The 18,668-nt window shown below is 35.9% G+C and overlaps 1 protein-coding gene across 2 annotated transcripts in view; it reads right to left on the bottom strand.

Annotated features, from left to right (window-relative positions):
* LOC146001288 (sodium- and chloride-dependent glycine transporter 1-like) overlaps positions 1-18,668 on the bottom strand; it is a 54,836-nt gene that overhangs the window by 6,019 nt on the left and 30,149 nt on the right. For both annotated transcript variants that reach the window (XM_083138594.1, XM_083138602.1), the window contains 2 exons: positions 17,868-17,996; positions 15,190-15,289 (listed from right to left, as the gene is read on the bottom strand). In XM_083138594.1, the coding sequence (XP_082994720.1) occupies positions 15,190-15,289; positions 17,868-17,996 (229 nt within the window). The remainder of the gene's footprint in view (positions 1-15,189; positions 15,290-17,867; positions 17,997-18,668) is intronic.

Raw genomic sequence — 18,668 nt, 5'->3', positions numbered from 1 at the left:
AGGTTTTACAGAGGAGCAGCTTAAACCTATTTCACCTCTTCCTAGGTTCGATCATTCCTAATTGGCCAGTCTAGGTTTTACAGAAGAGCAGCTTTAACCTATTTTACTTCTTCCTAGACTGACACCAGAACACACCTCCCTTCCAGGCCGAAACACATTGTATTTATACCCAAGTTTCCAGTCTCGAACACCATCCTTTAGGTAATTTCCAGATACAATATTCTGAATTATAACAGAAAGATATTTGCAAAATATATAGTTTGGCTTTGAATAATTTACAAGGAAAGTTTACATATTCATTTGAGTTAATAATTATTTCTTTAATGTTGATAAAATCTTACATATTGGAAAATATACAAATTTAAATGTTCCGCCATCATCTAATCACAATTAGGTTAGTTCATTAACACAGATAATCTTTGATTTGCGAGTTTACATTTACATCATAATAAATGCATGTTGTCTTAAACAAGCTGACTTCATTAGATTGCTACATAAAGGTTAATACATTTGATCAAAAGTGCCCTGATTGGTGCGTTCATGTTTGCATCACAACTGAGCCATACAACATGTTAATTTATAGACATTATTAAGAAATCCGGGTGACACTATATCTTTTTCCTTTTAACATGTACATTCACAATTATGATGGAAAGTTACAAAATGTGCAAGGTCGTAACACTTTCATACACAGGGTGTGGAAAAACAACTCAAACAATGGTTGGTTGGCTACTGGTAGATATCAGAGAAGTAAATTTTTCTTATAAACCTTACTGTAAAAGCAGAAAAGCTACTCTCACTGGGCCTGGCCTTTCGAGGGCTTTTGTGCCACGGAGTTTAGTTTTAGTAGAAGCTGAAAATGTAACTTATATTTATGCAACACAGCAAACGATTGCTCTGATGCAACTTCAAGTAACAAGTGGCATGGTTGCCATTAGCATCCATTGTTAAGAGAAAACAATAACTTGGTAGCAGGGACGTCGGGACTTATTTCAGAGTGGGAGGGCAAGTTCACCAACATTTTTTTTCTAAATCTCTTTTCATATATATATATATATTTATATTTAATTTATATTAATTATTATATAATTATATATTTTATTTTTATATATTCATGTAATTTATATTACATTTTAGATTAAATTTAGAGATCTTGCTCCCGTCGTCCTCTCTTCTCTAGGTAATATAATTGCACAAACAAGTAGTGATAAATACATTAACCAGCCAATCGATGCTCTGTTGAGATATTCAATTCCATTTATTCATACTGTTAGCTAAACTGTGATGGTATGTATACATTGGGGCAATACCAGCTTCATTTAGGCAAAGAGGGGCTCCTTAATATATCAAAGTTCATAATTGTTCAAGACTTTTTATTAATCATATAAGTTAAATATAGAAAATTATCAATGGCTGGAAACAAAGTTAGAAGATCCTAATGACTGAGAATAGAAACCAACCTTTTGAGAAGCCCTTGCATCACGGGTTTGCGGAATCCTTATAAAATATACTGTTCTGATTTCAACACGTTCATCGGAAGCGAGCTCCCTACCAAGACTAAGACCCATAAAACTTTCTTAGAATCTCCGTACCATTGCTTAAAGCGAAGCTAAGGAGACACTCAGCACACGTTAGAACAACACATAACTCCACACAGGATTATACTGGCTGTGGTTCCAGGCACCAGAGCCCTGATGGGAAGCGTACAGTAGAACCACAAGCAAAAGAGCCTACGCAGACCTGCGAGTCCTGCGCATCGTACTCCCACAGAGTGAAGCATGCTTCCTTATGGCCCGAGTTGAACCAATGGAGAGACTTTTGGCCTAAGGTTCTTTTCCTTTGTGGTCGTGCTGTAGTTATTTTTCCCTTGTTGTAGGCCTGTTAAGTGACATTGTTGACCTTCCATGTGGGTACATCACAGCTACAACCTGGTTCAACAACAGGGTGAAAGAACATGCCAGTGAGAAATAATATTCCAATTTCCAACTGTAACATTAATACCGATTATTGAATTAAGATGAATAAAGAAATATTGGTGGAGTCCAGTATAATGAAAGGCATTATCTAAAATATGTCTTGAAGTTTTACACTGTTAAATGATGAAGATTCTCTTGGGATATCGACCAAGTTTGTTGTGGGGATGTTCTAAAGCATTCAAGGACTGATGATTAGAATAGAGATAGTTATTTAGCCAGGTCTACATCCAGAGAAATTCCCTTCAAGTCAAAATATCTTTTTATTCAGTTTTTGTCGCATTTATATTTCTTGAGTTAATCATAATGCTATGAATAAATAATGATTAGATTTAGTAGATAACGCTAGGACGACACATCCATGCATTGCCCAGGATTTTGAGCCTAAAACGGTCTCCCCATTTCAAAATGCAAGGTGCAAGCGCAATTAAAGTCTACTTGCAGGCATAAAAAGCATGTTCCTTACTAGTAATACTTATGCTATGTGTACAGACATTTAAATGCTCAAATCATGTGTAAAAATATAATTATTTTCCAAGTTCGAAATTCATGAGGGCTGCACTGTTTGAATTTGAAGAAATTTGTATCAGTACTACTTAAAATAAAGAAATGTGAAGTAGAATTACTCTTAAGTAATAATTGCAAATCAGAAATGCAAGAACTAAAATAAATAAAAATGTCTGGTTTCAATTTTCCATCGATATTCTATGTAGAAGAGGGGATAATGCAACAGGTAGGCACGTAGAAAGTATTTCACCTTTCAGGTATATGAATAGCAGGTTGTAAGGTTCCATGTGGGGACAATCGTTCTAAATTGCTGCCGATGGCTTGAGGTTGATTTAAAGATGCCAGACTGTTTAGTTATATTTCACGTGGTCTACCAATAAGGAAAATGTGATTTTTTTATTTTTTTAAATGTAATTCATACTGAAGATTGAAGTCTGAAGATTTAGGAAGTATAAACCGATAGGAGAATAAAGATAGAAATAAAAGGAAAAAGGGTGGGAAAAGTAAGCAATAGCTCGAGGGAAGAGGATTGAGTGTCCCCTCACCCCTGATGTTTCGTGGGATCACACATGCATACTGTGTATAGATATCTAGTAAAAGAGGTATCCCAGACATATCGATTGACTCACAAACTTTTTATGTGCAGAGCCAGTAACTATTTGAGCAATTGATTGCAATATATTGCACCATACTTATACATACATACTTATTGCATAATGTACAAATTAATTTTTATTATGAACAAAACCGAACCAGATTTGGAACGCAGGCAGTAGTTTGGGTGGCCATGAACTAATTAATTAACCTCCTCACTCATATTGGGGAGTTACTACTTTCCAATCATCTTTGCGTTTAATCTAACTGTATAGATATGTGACGTTAAGGACAATGTTTCAAAACTGTCATTTATTTTCAAGAGTCTCACTTACTATTGTCAATTATAATCAACTTTATATGCTATTTCGAGCGGGAAACAGTTCCGAAGCTCTGAAATTGTCCCTTCTCCCCAGCAATTGAACCATGCTACTTTAATGATAAGACAACTGCATTAGCCACTACGCTATCATTGGTGAACAGCCAGTTTTTGTAATGTTAAGTTATTCTCGGATTTGTAACTCAATGATAGCAAACGAACAGTTAAAATATCATACAAACCATTAAAAATATTCTTAATGCTCCTTAAAAACAATTTTTGTTTTCAGAATTTCAAATAGCAAAATGATTCTTGGAAAGGCAGGCAAAGAAAATATTACTCCCACCCCCATGGCTGGTCCTAAGTGGAGGCCATACAATATACTCAGGGCCTGTAACCAAAATATTTTCAAAAGTTTGAAAAATCGAAATTTTTTGTTCCTTAGTCTGAAGTACAGTGTTCTATGCAATCACAATTTTCTATATATTATTACATAAGAGCAATAAGCAGGCAGAACAAACCAAGAAATATGTGAGGTACTAAATTGGTGTTTCATTTCATGGTTAGAGGTTCATTATATTTAATTTTAACATGCTGTGGTGAATTTACATTGTTTCATGTAAAATAATATTACCATGTCCTGATTTTATAATTATTTTAATAGTGCATATGAGCTATTTTTTTATTGAAATGTTTGAACACGAATTTTATATAGTACTTGTTTAAAATATGATTTCTATAATTTGGGATATTTTTAAGTGTGTCAAAACAATCCATGAAGTTATGATAAATCAGGTTAGTTGCTTCATTGGAACCACCAGGGGCATATAAACCCACAATAAACCGTGCACAATCAATTATTTTTATCTGGCACGGGGCACCCTGAAGCTCTGGCCCTTGGGAGAATACATAATTCCCCCCCCCCCAAATAAAGCCAGCGTGAGACGAAATGTGGTGCGATGTGTTACCGTGCAATCAATATTTATGTTCAGTTTTAAATGTATACGTTCAGAGGCAATTACCTTTGCACATGTAATGGATTTTTGCGCAATGGCCAAAGGATATGATGATGATAGTCATGATTGAAGGAATCATGTGTGTGCTTCATTGGAAATGGAACACCTTGTTGTTAAGCTTTTAATTTTGGCAGCTTTACCATTCCACAATAGCTTCATCTTATGTAAATGATCAAGAATAATTTTATTCTACTGCTTACCTCCAAAAATACGTCTTTTGTGTTGGTTGTTCCTTCACTCTTCCCTTGCAACCACATTTTCAGAAGCACATTTGATATGTTAATAATGATAATGGTCGACGGACACACTGTTATTCACAAGTTTTCGATGCACCCGATAACTGACAAGTGGTTTATGGATGGGCAAACCCAACACCAAACTTCAACTGAAAAGTTCAAGACAAAGTGAGGGAAAACGCAATCATCTTCCGAAACAATCATCTAGACAAAGCTTTCCTGACAAGGAGGTTGTAAACATGCAACAGAAGGAGAAATGCAGAGAAAATGAGGCCAGGAATTCTTCAAATGATATTTGGTTCCTCCACAACACCCGTTTTGCGGAAATATGTCTGCTTGGATCGGAACTGCAGACCATTATCTTAGTGCACTGACCTCTGCCCCCCCCCCCCCAACCCTCCCTGGAGCATTGTTACGAGCAAGGCCATCTATAGAAAACCTGGTGGAACTGGAAACAGGAAGAGGGAATTCCTAAGAGGGACAATTCACGTTTGCATGTTCTTTGAAAAAGACAAAACTGCCATTCCTAATCTGCTTAGGGATCTGTTAATCAAGTACTTCTTTTCTTGTTCTTACTGTTAGCGGAAACTTCAGCCCACGTTCATTTGACGAATGGAAAAATATTTTCTCGAATTTTGTTCAGAACCAAAAATGAGCAGAAAAAAAATAGTACAATTTTTTATAGCGTGACTGGGGGGGCAGGGCAAAAATACCATATTACATCCCTCGATGATGACGGGGGGGGGGGGGCATGTCCCCCCTCCCAGTTCTGACGTCCCTGCTTGGTAGTCTTACCTGAGCAAAATCCAGAAGAACAATGACACTTGCAATGTAAGAAGGCAGCATATTTACAAACTGACCAAGTAAAGAAATTACAATAAATGGAGACAAGATTCAAAACGGTTCATTCTAAAATGTCTCCATCATAGTGCTATGCAATATCAATTCTCACAATAGATATGCATGCCAGATGTTGATAAAATTCATAAACAAACACATGCAAACATAATGTGTTTTTGATGCCTCTTTTCAGACATGCAGACTGTAATGTTACAACTATTAATTAATTGACACATTAAAACTAGTACAGGGATCAACTCTTATTAAGAATTAAAACAAAATTATCCATACTTAAGTAAAATATTGACCTGTATAGACAGTCAGAATGCTCACTGACAATACACTAGATGTTAGTAAACTCTGACAGAGAAATATTTCTGGGCTACCTCAGTGACCTAGTACATTTACTAATCGGCACAAGATCTCACTCCCGAAGGTTCGAGATTCTATTGCTTGATGATTTTATGGGGGATACAAAATATAATATTTCAATAGACACACCCAGTGGAGTGGATGGATGATCCTGATGTAAAAGAATTTCAAATTTCATCATATGACCTCACAGATAAAACTAGCGAAATACACAGCAGAACAGGACATCAACTTTTTCCAAAACCCTGACACTGGCAAAAGAGTTTTTTAACTGCATCAGAACTAAATTCAATGTCAAAGTTTTGCATATGTAGAACTGTTACCTTATTAAAAATTCATATTTCCTGCAATATTGGATTGAGAAAAAGCTTCATGTTCTTCTAAGTTACATGTTTAGAAATTAAAATATTCATGTGAAGAATGAAAACTTACATTATTTCATATGTGGACCACTGAACACAAGCACACACATGCACACATGTTTTTTATTAATTGTATTGATTGTTACTTAGTCATAATTACAAATGTACTAAGGATATAAGTCCCACACAGTCGCCATGGTTTTGGGCTCAGGCTACGGGACGCACACAGGTTTGAGTCTCCTGGGGGAAGCATAACAAGATTTTGGTCTGTGTATGAGACCGGTGACCAGGGGTGCCCCCCCCCTGCAAGGCCAATGGCACATCCCCCCCCCCAAACTACGACATACATCCCCCAAATCATGTCATAATCCCCATAAAGTATTTAATTATGACAGCATATCTACTAAAAGTAACTTTTTTCTTATCTTTACTGAACACTATACTTGATCTACCCATCCTCCCTGAACAGGGGTGACATCACTCCCTCACCCCCAAAATTGTTGATCACAATACCCCCAAAATAGTGTCAATGAATATGTAATATTTATGTTTATTAAATACAATACCATGTTAAACTGTCCATATTTTCTTAATTGTTCAATTTTCGAAATAATGGAAAGCTAGCGAATTGATTGATTAAATGTAATAAATTAAGTTACATAAATATGCATTTAAACAGGTTTCTGAATGGAGAATAAGATTTATAAAATCCACAATTTGAGTATTTATTCAACCTGGGCAAACCAAATAACATGCTGCAGCAGTGGCGTACGCAAGGAGGGGGTTACGTGGTTTAAACCCCCCTTTGAGCTTGTGAAATGTTATGAAAAATGCTGTGGAAAAAAAATAATTAAATGGCCAACTTACCACAGTCAAAGATCTAGGACAATACTATTACTATTACTACTACTACTACTACTACTAATAATAATAAAAATAATAATAATTTGAATTATTATTTCCATGCAACACAAAGAAAAAAAGCACAGCATTCCAAACACATGCGTCTTTCAGAGAGAAAGCCTTGAAAATTAACATGTATTCTTGAAAATAAAATATGAGGGCAACTATGGTTTAAAAGAGAGAAAGCTTGTTTTGTATCTCAGTTGCAACAATGTTCAATACACTGGCGTACGCAGGATTTTTTTTTTCGGGATGGGCTGGAATAGTAAAATATATGTGGATAGCACGTGGCTTCGTTTTGGAGGGCAGGATGCATAATAAAATATTTCGTATTTTTTGGAGCTTTTCAGTACTAAAATTATATTCAAAGACAAAAATGGTAATCGGGACTCACTTTAAAAGAGGTTTCGCATTTACACATTTTGATTTTTTAAAGTTCTTAAGGGATTTTTATTTGAAAATTCTGATTTTCTCAAAATTTTGGTAGGGGCTGTAACCCCATCAGCCACCCCTCTACGTATGCCAGTGTTCAATGAACATGTATTTTTTTGTGTGAACAATGAGAATTAACTAAACAAAGTTCTTGGTTCGTTGTAAGCGGCTAATGTATAGACAAAGGCTAGGCGGACAAGAACAGTCACCAGTCCGCCTTCCCATTGTTTACCAAAGCATGTTTGAATGTCTCTCTTTTAAAATGTCTCACATTGTTGACTAGACATTTATTCAAACAACAATAAGCTTAACTATTGTAAAATGTTTTGTTGGCAAGAACAGAGAGACAATCCAGATGTGAATTATCGGGGACATTTATGAGGAGAAGCAGCCGGAAAAATTCCAACCAATTCCGGGAATCGAACCCGGATCTCACGCCTGGCTGTCAGACGCTCTACCGACCAGACTACCACAGCTCCTTGGATGAGTTCCATACTTTGATTATTTTAATTTATTTTAATATATTTTCTTGTTTTTATGGATTTTCTTCACACTTAAAATGTCTCACCTCGTTGACCAGACAATTATTTCGTAATAAAGAAACAAAAAAATGCTCCCAGAATTTGATAAAAATCGAATGACTAAAAAGTGATATTGTTCTATTGCTTTCGTAAATACTATATTTAGGTAGATCTCTAGTACTTAATAGTAGTAGTGGTATTAGTAGTATTATTAGTAGTAATTCAGCTAATTAATTAATTATAAGTATTATTAATTAATTGTGATTATTATTATTTAATTAAAGTATAATAAAACAATGGTAATGTGAATTTGGAGAAAGTTTTAGAAATAACCCCCCCCCCCCTTGATAAAATCCTGCATACGCTACTGTGCTGCAGCCATGTGACCTATTCGATTATTGTTTAACAAGACATTACCCTACAGTGGTTCTGGCCAAAGAATGGACTTGGAAATTCTATTTTTATATTTTCTGTCCAAACCCACAGAGGGTCACATGAACCGCTGAACCAATCAGCTTTGTCCTGTTGCCGTGGTGAGGGGAACTTCTTGTGGTATTCTGCATTGCCAAATTTTTCATTTAGAGTCATTTTCGAAACAGGTGGCACCCGTAACAAAGTCAAGCATGGCTGTTGCTGCAGTGGAGCAAGCGAATGGGTCTCCAATTCCCTGCCTCTCCCTGAAATGTGAGCGAAGGGGGCATGTTGACAGGAAGAGATGTCATGTACAACTGGACAAAAATGAGGCGTGTATCAATTGACAGTAACCCCCCCCCCCCCTTGAACTGGAGGCAGAATGTCTGGGTTTCCTCAAGTCCATTCTTTGGCCGGGCAGACTTTAGCTAGAAATTCCTAACCTCAGGGCGAGAATATAATATGGTTCCTCCTCCAAAGAACTCGCCCCTTCTGCTTGGGAATAGAAGTATATAATCCAAATGATGCATCTGTTTTAAATTAGCCAGTGTACCAACACTAAACATTATATTTTAAGAAGTGATTTTACTAATCAATATTGAGAATATTGTTCATGTCTTGTAATGCAGGTATAGTACAAAATGCCACATCCATCTCAGTAAAATGCCCAACATGCATTTTTGTAACATATTATTACAAGCGAAGTGAGCAAGACTTAACACTGATATCCAAGAGTTGTATATTGTCCCATCCTCCCACGTTTAATTCTCAATCCCCCCAGATCTGTGTGTCAATTTAAGTAAGGCCTAATATATAATAGTTGGATATTGCCCCCCCCCCCATGATAATACATATTACCAGTTACAATTCCCTTGGAAGCCTACATATTGCTATTTATATAGCAGCAATAGTTAATTTAGTTTAGTTTATTTGCGTCCAAGGACTACCGGTGTGTACAAATTACAGTACATGGTAATATAGGACATGTCAATACTTACATTACAATACAGGTACATTAATAGATTTTACAAATACAAAATATATAGCCAAAAATTGTAAAAAATTGGGTCTTACTCTGGTATTATATCAAAATCACAAAAAAATATAACATACTAATTACCCACTTTCATTTGGCATTTAATTTTACAAGAATAATATGTGATTATACTACATTATGTACATTTGACTTATGTAAAAGTCGCTTCCATGTATTCAGCTATAGAATAAAAAACATGCGTCAGAAGCATTGATTTTATCTTGTGCTTGAATATCATCAATTTTGGTTCTTTCCTCACATCTTGTGGTAGTTTATTGTAGAGATCTATGGAAGAATTTAAGGGACCTTTCTTACATAAGTTAAGGCGGCAGTGTTTTATGTGAAGTTTGTCTTTATTTCTTGTGTTTAGGCCATGTATTTCCTCATTTGTGGCAAAGTTGGAAATATTTTGCTTAACATAAATTAAGCATTCATAAATGTATATGCAGGGGAGAGTTAACACATTAAGTTTACGGAAAAGAGTTCTACATGAATAAGTTTTCTTTACTCCAGCTATGATTCTTATAGCTCTTTTTTGAAGCATAAAAAGGACATTGGAGTGGCCCTTGTTACCCCAAACCATAATACCATATCTTAGTAAAGCATCAAAGTTTGCCATATAAAGGCACTTTACAGTTTGGGTGCTTGAGATGTCTACCATTTCTCGAAGGGCATAGCACACACTACTTAATTTTGATTGTAGCGTGTTTATGTGTTCTGTATAGCTAAGGTGTTCATCCAGAATGATACCCAGAAATTTTGAATTTTTTTTAGGCTCTAGTTGTGTATTCCCAGATATTAGATTGAGGCTTATTTGGTTTCTGGTTTGGATTGTAGAAAATGTAATGTACAGTAGAGCATCGATTATCCGAAGTAATTGGGGGACATGGGTGTTCGGAAAACTGGTTTGTTCGGATAATCGAACTGTACATGTTTATTTGCCAAAAAGAAGTACTGTACAGTAAATTTATTCATAAAAACAGGCATCTCTTTAAGTATGTATTACAAAGTAACGTACAAAGACAACTTTAGTAGGAATATATAGTATGTGGTACAGTTTATTAAACAAAAATATGTACATATTACATACGCATTTTGCATGAACAATACACACAGTACACAAAATTAACGTTTAAAAAAAATCCTTTATTTTGGTCTGTCTAAGCAAGCCTACACGCTTACGAGCAGCTAAGTCACGTACTTTTTTCATTACAGATATCTGAAAGTGAGCGAGTACACAGTTCGGTTAAGCGGTCGTTCGGTTGACCGATGTTCGGATAATCGACGCTCTACTGTAATTTGTTTTTTTGCTGTTGAGGAGTAGATTATTATTTAAAAACCAGTCATCTAATTTGTTTAATACGTTATTAGCCTTAGATTGTAGAGTATCTTTGGAAGTGTCTGTTACTATAATATTTGTATCATCAGCATATAATATTGCATTTGCCTCGGGTATAACATTTGGTAAATCATTTATGTACATAAGAAACAAAAGAGGGCCAAGAATACTTCCCTGAGGCACCCCACATGTTACACTTTTCATGGTGGAGTGTTGATGTGTTACGTATCCTTTTGCTGTGGTGTGAGCGATTTCTACAATTTGCTTTCTATTGGTAAGATAAGATTGAAACCACTATTGTGGTAGTCCACGAATACCAAGTTTTTGAAGTTTCCACATCAATATCTCGTGATTTACAGAATCGAAAGCTTTTGATAGGTCACAAAAGACTCCTACAGTGTGATTACAATTATTCAGAGATTGTGTGACACATTCTACTAAGTCTGCTAACGCTGTTTTCGTGCTTCGTTCGGACCTAAAAACCATGCTGCGACAAGCTTAAGATTGAGTGTTTACTACAGAAATTTTCTACTCTCATCATTATTGCATGTTCAATAATTTTTGAGTAGACTGAGAGTTGCGAAATGGGCCTGTAATTTGATAAATCCTTTGGGTCATTTTTCTTCAGTAATGGTTTAACAACAGCTATCTTTAGCCTGTCTGGGAAAATACCCTGTTCAATGGAATTGTTTATTATATGTAGTAATGGTTGTCATAGGGAACTATAACATTTCTTAATTAGGAAGTCTGGTATTTCATCAATGCCGGAAGATTGTTTGTTTTTTATACGCCTGAAGATTATCTTTAATTCCTGTTCAGTAATGGGGGAAATGAACAAGGATTTGTCATTCACTGTTACGTGTGTAGAACATTCTTCTGGAGCAGCCATAAACCCATTCCTTCTATTTGGAACTGCATTTACAAAATACTCATTGAAAGCATTCGCAATATTAGGGGGATGTTGGACTTCTTTTCCATTAATGCATATCACCATATTATTACCTAAAGATTGGTGTTTTGTTGATGCATTTCTTATAATTTCCCACATTGTTTTACATTTATTGTTTGAATTATTGATTTCACGGTCATTATAATTAATTTTTGATTGGTGAAGTACATTTTTATATATTTGCTTATACCTCTTGTAATATTTCAGAAAAGATGGATTGGGATTCACCTTACTTTCAGAATGGAGCATTTTTAGTTTTCTACTTGAGATTCTGATTCCGTTTGTGACCCATGGTTTACACTCGGTGGATATGTTTACTTGTTTAGGTGGAAAACATTCATTGTGTAACAAGATAATTTTGTTCAGAAAGAGATTAAATTTTTCGTTTGTGGAAGGTAAGTTATAAATATCTTCCCAGTTTTCGCTGTTTAGTTTTCCAATAAACATGAGTATAGAACCTTCATCATATTTACGTTTCTGCATTTTTAGTGGCTTTCTATGATATTCAGTAGCTTCTCTTTTACATGTGAGACATAAAAATTGTGCTTTATGGTCGGAGAAGTGGACTGATATGTTTTCACATTGAAACTCTTTTGAGTGTACACTTATTAACATGTGGTCTATGAGGGAGAGTGTCTCTTTCGTTATGCACGTGGGTGTAGTTACAATTTGCTTTAGGCCAAAAGTGTTTATTGTGGCTTCAAAGTGCAGTTTCCGTCCTGTATTTTTTAGAAAATCAATGTTTAGGTCCCCGCATACCAAAATTTCACATGTATAACTTTTTAATTCATCTAACAATACTGACAGATTTTTTATGAATATTGTATAGTCTGCATCAGGCGTTCTGTAGCAACATACTATTATTAAATTATATTGTGCAAGACGTACAACACTAACTTCAAAATGTTTTTCTATAGGTCTCACAGTTTTGGGGACAATTTGTTTGGCAATTATATCATTTTTTGTAAATATGCCTGTTCCCCCTCGTTTTATTAGAGACCTTGATGAGAAACTAGCTAGGTGGAAATTTGGAATTTGAAGGTAAGTAATTTCATCTTTGGACAGCCAGTGCTCAGTAACACACAGTACATGTGCATCTAAACATTCATCGGTTAGGAGCATTTCTAAATCTAACACTTTGCCTGTAATACCTTGAATGTTTAGATGCACAATATTGCATTGTATAACTCTCTTTTTCATTTGAGAGAAACTATTGGGTGTAAGACCTTGTTCCTTAGGTTTAACATTTACAATATTTGTTGCATTTTTACATTTTACAATAAAAAATCATCTTTAAATTTGCCCGGAGCACTCCTTATTCTATCGGATGTTCGTGCAGATCGTTCTTTTTGTTTTACATTAACTCTTTTGTCATTTTCCACTTCCTTGTCTTTTTCATCTTTTCTCACTTCACTGTAATCTTCATTTTCTTCACTACCATTATTATCACTTACCATTTGACTGCATTTTTCACCATTCATCACAAGACAGACTTTTCAGCTATTTACCACATCACTATATTTCTTTCCATTTACCACTTCACTTCCCTGATTATTTATGGGGTGCCATTTCATTCAATAGGATTGCACTTTCTTCTTTGGTTTATAATGTATTCAGTTATCACCGTACCTATTGCTTTTGACACCTTTTCTTTTCCAGATCGGTTCAGATGCATCCCGTGATTTGTGAAATTGTTTCTCTCTAGCCTGCTTACATCAACAATATCGACATTACTAAAGTTTTTGCACAGGTGTCTGATATTCTTGTTTGTCTCTTTTATGGCCACATTAACACAAGATTCCGGTATGAGATCGTATCTCGTTGGTATATTAACTACGATCACTTTAGAGTTTCTTATTTCAGGTAGTTTCTTTTCCAATGTATATATCACATTGTGACCCTCATTGCATGCTACATTGTTTGAACCTGCCATTAGCACTACACAGCTGCTAATTTCTTTGTTTTGAGGTTTTAGGCTACTTACAATCTGCCCAATTTTTGCACCTGGCTTGACAAAACCTAACACTAAAACATCGCCTAGCTGACTCTTCACTTTTTCTGCCATTCCTCTGCCATGACTATCAGCATAGATGATCACTTCTGGTTGACTAACACTCGATTTTTTTATTTTCGAGATGTTTGTGGTTGTGTTTTTTGACTTCATATTTCTTCTGTACGTTCTTGAATTAGTTTCTGGGTGTACTTCTTCAGTCTGGAAATCTTGTAGTGTAGAAAATCTGTTTTTACTCTTGAAATTTATGCTATCGATGTGATGTTTTTTCTTTGTTGATTTCCTAACCACTTGAGTCCATGAGGATGTAGAATTTGTTATTTCCTTTGCCTTTTCAATAGTTTCTAGTCTGTTTTTCAGGGCTTCATTTTCATTTTTTAACTCCTTTATATCACTTTGCAGTGGATTCGCGAGTTCCTCATTTTCAACACTTTTTTCTCCGTTTTCACATTGCGGACAGAACCATTCACTGTTTTGGTCGATTTCTTCATCGGCATTCAAGTTGCCGCACTTAAAGTGTAACCATTCGTCACACATGTCGCAAAGAATTCCATTTTTTACAGATCTTTTACACTTTGCACATTTATCATCATATTTTGTCTTCAATTTGAGAGGAGCTGATAAAAGTACATCTTCACTCGTTGGTGCCATCTTTGTTGATAACGTAATGCAACTTGTGTCCAACACTATATTGTTCATGTCAAATTCACATCATAGAAATCCCTCACAAAGTTGGGCGGATGCAACTTACACCCACAAACACCTGTGGGCACCCCTGCCCCTAAATACCCTCTTTTCTACATGTAATGGATTAAATATGGTACATATAAGGTATATATTTTTTTTTACATATATTTTAGAAAAATGTTGAATTTTATATTATTTGAAGGGGAAAAAAATCCTCCCCCCCAAATAACACTGGCACAGTCTTCACCATAATCTCCCCCTCTGTGGACACCCCTGCTGGTGTCCATCCACCATTGTGAGGAAATTGGGGGAGCTACGAATGAGTGGTGTAACCCGGTCAAAGAGACCTACAACAACCATTGGGGGTTCATCATACTGACCACACATCACTCCACAAGTGGTTGGATGATCTCCCACCTCTGCTGAGGCATGTGGGAGTAAGACTGGCAGTCAGTAGGTAGGCTGGCCCTCGTAGGCTGTTACGCCAAAGGTTACTAAGAATATAATTTATTGAAAAGATAAATAGTTAAAACAGCAGGTCCAGAACTTGTGAACAGTAATTATACAAATTTCATCAATAACTAATGTACAAAATCAGTTGTAATTCATTGACATTTGACCCAATATCAGGATTTAATTGTGTAAAATATAAAATGCAGTAGAAGAAAAAAAAGTACTTACCATAAATCCAGGAAACCATAACTGCTTCTAAAATGCATATTAGAATAACTGGGATGGAAACACTGAAATAATCAAAAAGCTGGATGACGTACATTCCTCCCTGTAATTAGAGACCAGACATGGACTGTTATGAGAAGGATTTCTTGTAGTGAACTGATTAACTGTAAAATTTTCATCTTGCAGCTTTTACAACCAATGATAATTTTACCAGGAAATACTTGTTCATGTAAGTGAAACAGAATGTACAGCAACTTCACGAATGCATTTATGGAGAAGTTCAAAGTTGAAGATGGAAAACTTTGCGGGAGTCATGCTAATATAGTGAGTAGTCATTTGTTTCTCTCAACTCAGTGCTTCACATGCATTGTTAACTAGTAGTTGACACCCTTGTTACCTAGTAGATGTTGCAGTTGTAGAGACAAGTGTTACCTTTTCAAATAAATGCTAGATTTATACAGGATTAACAACAATTTTTATCAAGTTGAAGAAGATGATAAGATGGTATGAATGGATTTGGCATATGTTCTGAAGGGTTGGATACTAAGTAATGGCTCATGTGACAGTTGAGAGTCAGATGGCCATATGATTTAACCTTAACACCCACTGAGATGTGAAGAAACGCTGCAACAGAAAGCATAAGAGCTTCTGTTGTCTGTGTCTATTGAAATAAAATGGTGTAACGCCCACTACAGGGAAAAGTGGGGAACTGAAGTGGGAATTTCCGTGCCAGAAGTCTCCAGGTTATCTTAAAGGCTATCACCCACTGAGGTGCCGGAAATGCATTTCTCCATGTCTCAGTGGACGTCAAGCTTTATGGAACTCATAATGGAATGTGAGATAGTACAGTGAGTGGTGATGGTTGTATGTGATTCAGGTGCCTTGAAGTGAAGGAGGATAGTAAAAGCACCCTAACAACATGTTACGAAACTGGAACAATGCTCCTGGATAAAAATTGAAGTTTCAGGAGGCCGTAGTGTACAAGACTTGCCAGGGAGTGAGTAAATCATGTGGTGAGCAGCATTGCTATATCATACATTGGCACAATGGGTGAATGTGTTCTATGTATGGAGGGGATGCTCTTCAGACACCACACAATTTAGCACCTTGCTATCCTGTTGGATATTGACTGCTGATGGACTTAATGGCATAGATAGATGTATGCCAGAAAACCATGCTCTAGATTTTACGTAACAGTCTTATATACTGCAAAATTGAAGAGTGTTGCATACCTAATGAAATTACTCTCAAGGTGCAACATTGTCAAGGTTAGGCAATTGCACTGGCCTTACTGAACCACCACCAGAGGAAAGGTGAAGACTTCTTTGGAAGGATCATCACTCTGAACAAAACCTGGGCTTGCTCATACAAACCACGCTTGAAGTGACAATTCAATGAATGGAAGCATCCCAGTTCTTTTCATCCACTGAAAATGTGACCTACACAAGGTGGTGTGAAGCTGATGTTCCTTTTTTAGCGCTTGACGTCCATGGGGTAATACTGCTGTACTCAAGGGTAGACAGTAATTACTACAATTTCTTGCAACACCACCTGTATCCAGCACTCAGAAAAATCAATGACACTTGTTGGCAAGAAATCCCATGATACTCCATGACAATGGGAGTCATCACATTGCTCGTCCTGATGGATCCCCGTGCTGCTGATGGTACTGGGACATCTGCCATACTCAGCTGATATGAGTCTGTGCAATAATGATTCCTTTGGCAAAATGAAAGAACCACTTCATGGAATGCATTACAACACAAGAGATGTGATTGTTAGAGACACATATTTATGGTGAATAAAAGATCAAGATTTCTATACAAAAACTAGGTATATTTTGGGATCAAAGTGGTATATAAAATGACATTTTAGTGTTAAAATGGTGAATAAAACCCTAAATTTGAATTTAAAAACTACACTTATTACACAAAGTAAAGATTTCCCTTCTAATAGCATGCTCATATATTTATCGGAGTATTAAGTTTGTTCCAGTGTAAAGGAGTCCATTTTTGCTTATCAGATATTTACAGCAGAATTAATAAATTTTCTGAGAATTGCATAACTCTCAGGATAATTAAAACTTCAGAAAATGTCACATCGGTAAATAAACTCTAAATTTCATGTTTGAGTTTCTTTCACAGTTTGCAGTTCATTTCACATCGTTTCGTGACAAATTATGGTAGAAAAATGCACCTCACACCTTTCAAAAACATGAAATATGCACATTGTAGTGTGTTATTTCATATTTTGTGTTTCCGTGAAAAATGTAGCGATTAACCATGCTATCTTGTGGTCATTTTTGGACATCAAGAGAGATAGAAGTACGATGGTGTACAATGCCTTCCAAAAGGTGGTAGAAGGCTGTAGACATTGCGGGAGATTACATTGAATATATTGAAGTAATGTAAGTGTTTTTTCCCGCTGGTAATAAATCCATTTCACAATTATAGAAGTGTTGCCATTACTTCTTATCCAACTTACTTGAAAGATTCATGCAAAACCACTGTTACCAAATTGACAAAGAGCATTTCTTATTTCACGTGTTTTTGTTTATATTGACTTCTCTCTAACATCAGGCAGACAATAGTGTGTTCTTTAAAATGACAATAAATGTTTATTATTATTGTTATTATTTAATATGTGCAAAGGTAATCACCGTAATAAGATAAATAACTTACTCTCGTCACACATGGAATTGAACATATAAATGTGAATAGGATGCATCCAAAGGCTATCCATTTTTCCTTCTTCCTCAGATGTGGATATTCATCCAGTACACAGGATATCACTACTTCAATTTGAATTATCTGGAATGGGAAAATGAGGGATATTTAACTGAACAGTATTCAAGGCTGGAAAAATATAACTACCAGGAAAATCTATTTGTGAAAAACATGTGAGAAATTGTGTGCATTTGCAATGTGAGAATAGGTAAAATGTTCATAAAGGAAATGGAAATTGAACTGCTTTCACAGCAGATCTGGAAGATTGTGCAGACTTATCAAATCTTTATGATTTTAATCTCTTAAATCAGTAATTAGTCTCGAACTGCAGGTGATATCATGACTATACCCTGTCCCAGCTAACTGTGTGCAGCGTTGCCAACCATATGGTCCTGACTACACGTATGGAAATTTCATGGCATGTACGGACGTACGGTCCAGACCTTAGTCTGTATGCTAAATGTACGGCTTGTCAAAATTTGCACTTACTGTTTTATTCCTAATATTTCCATAAGAAATTCTTAAACCAAGCGTACAGACCTAGAGCCGAAAATATAGTCCGTTTGGCATGTGTGTATGGTATTGTCCCTTTCGAAAGTTTGCAACACTTACAGAGCGAAGCAAGGAATTTGGGTAACTCCAGTCACCCATTATGCAATCCCATTTCTCTCACTATTCATTGATTCTCCTTCGCCTGGTCTACAGTGAGCTGGTACAGGGTTTATCATTGTCCAGAGCATGGCTGCTGTAGAAGGA

Source organism: Lepisma saccharinum, chromosome 1 (genome assembly GCF_977018435.1).
Source record: "Lepisma saccharinum chromosome 1, izLepSacc3.1, whole genome shotgun sequence".
Lineage (NCBI taxonomy): Eukaryota > Metazoa > Arthropoda > Insecta > Zygentoma > Lepismatidae > Lepisma > Lepisma saccharinum.
This window is presented reverse-complemented; position numbering and strand designations above follow the sequence as displayed.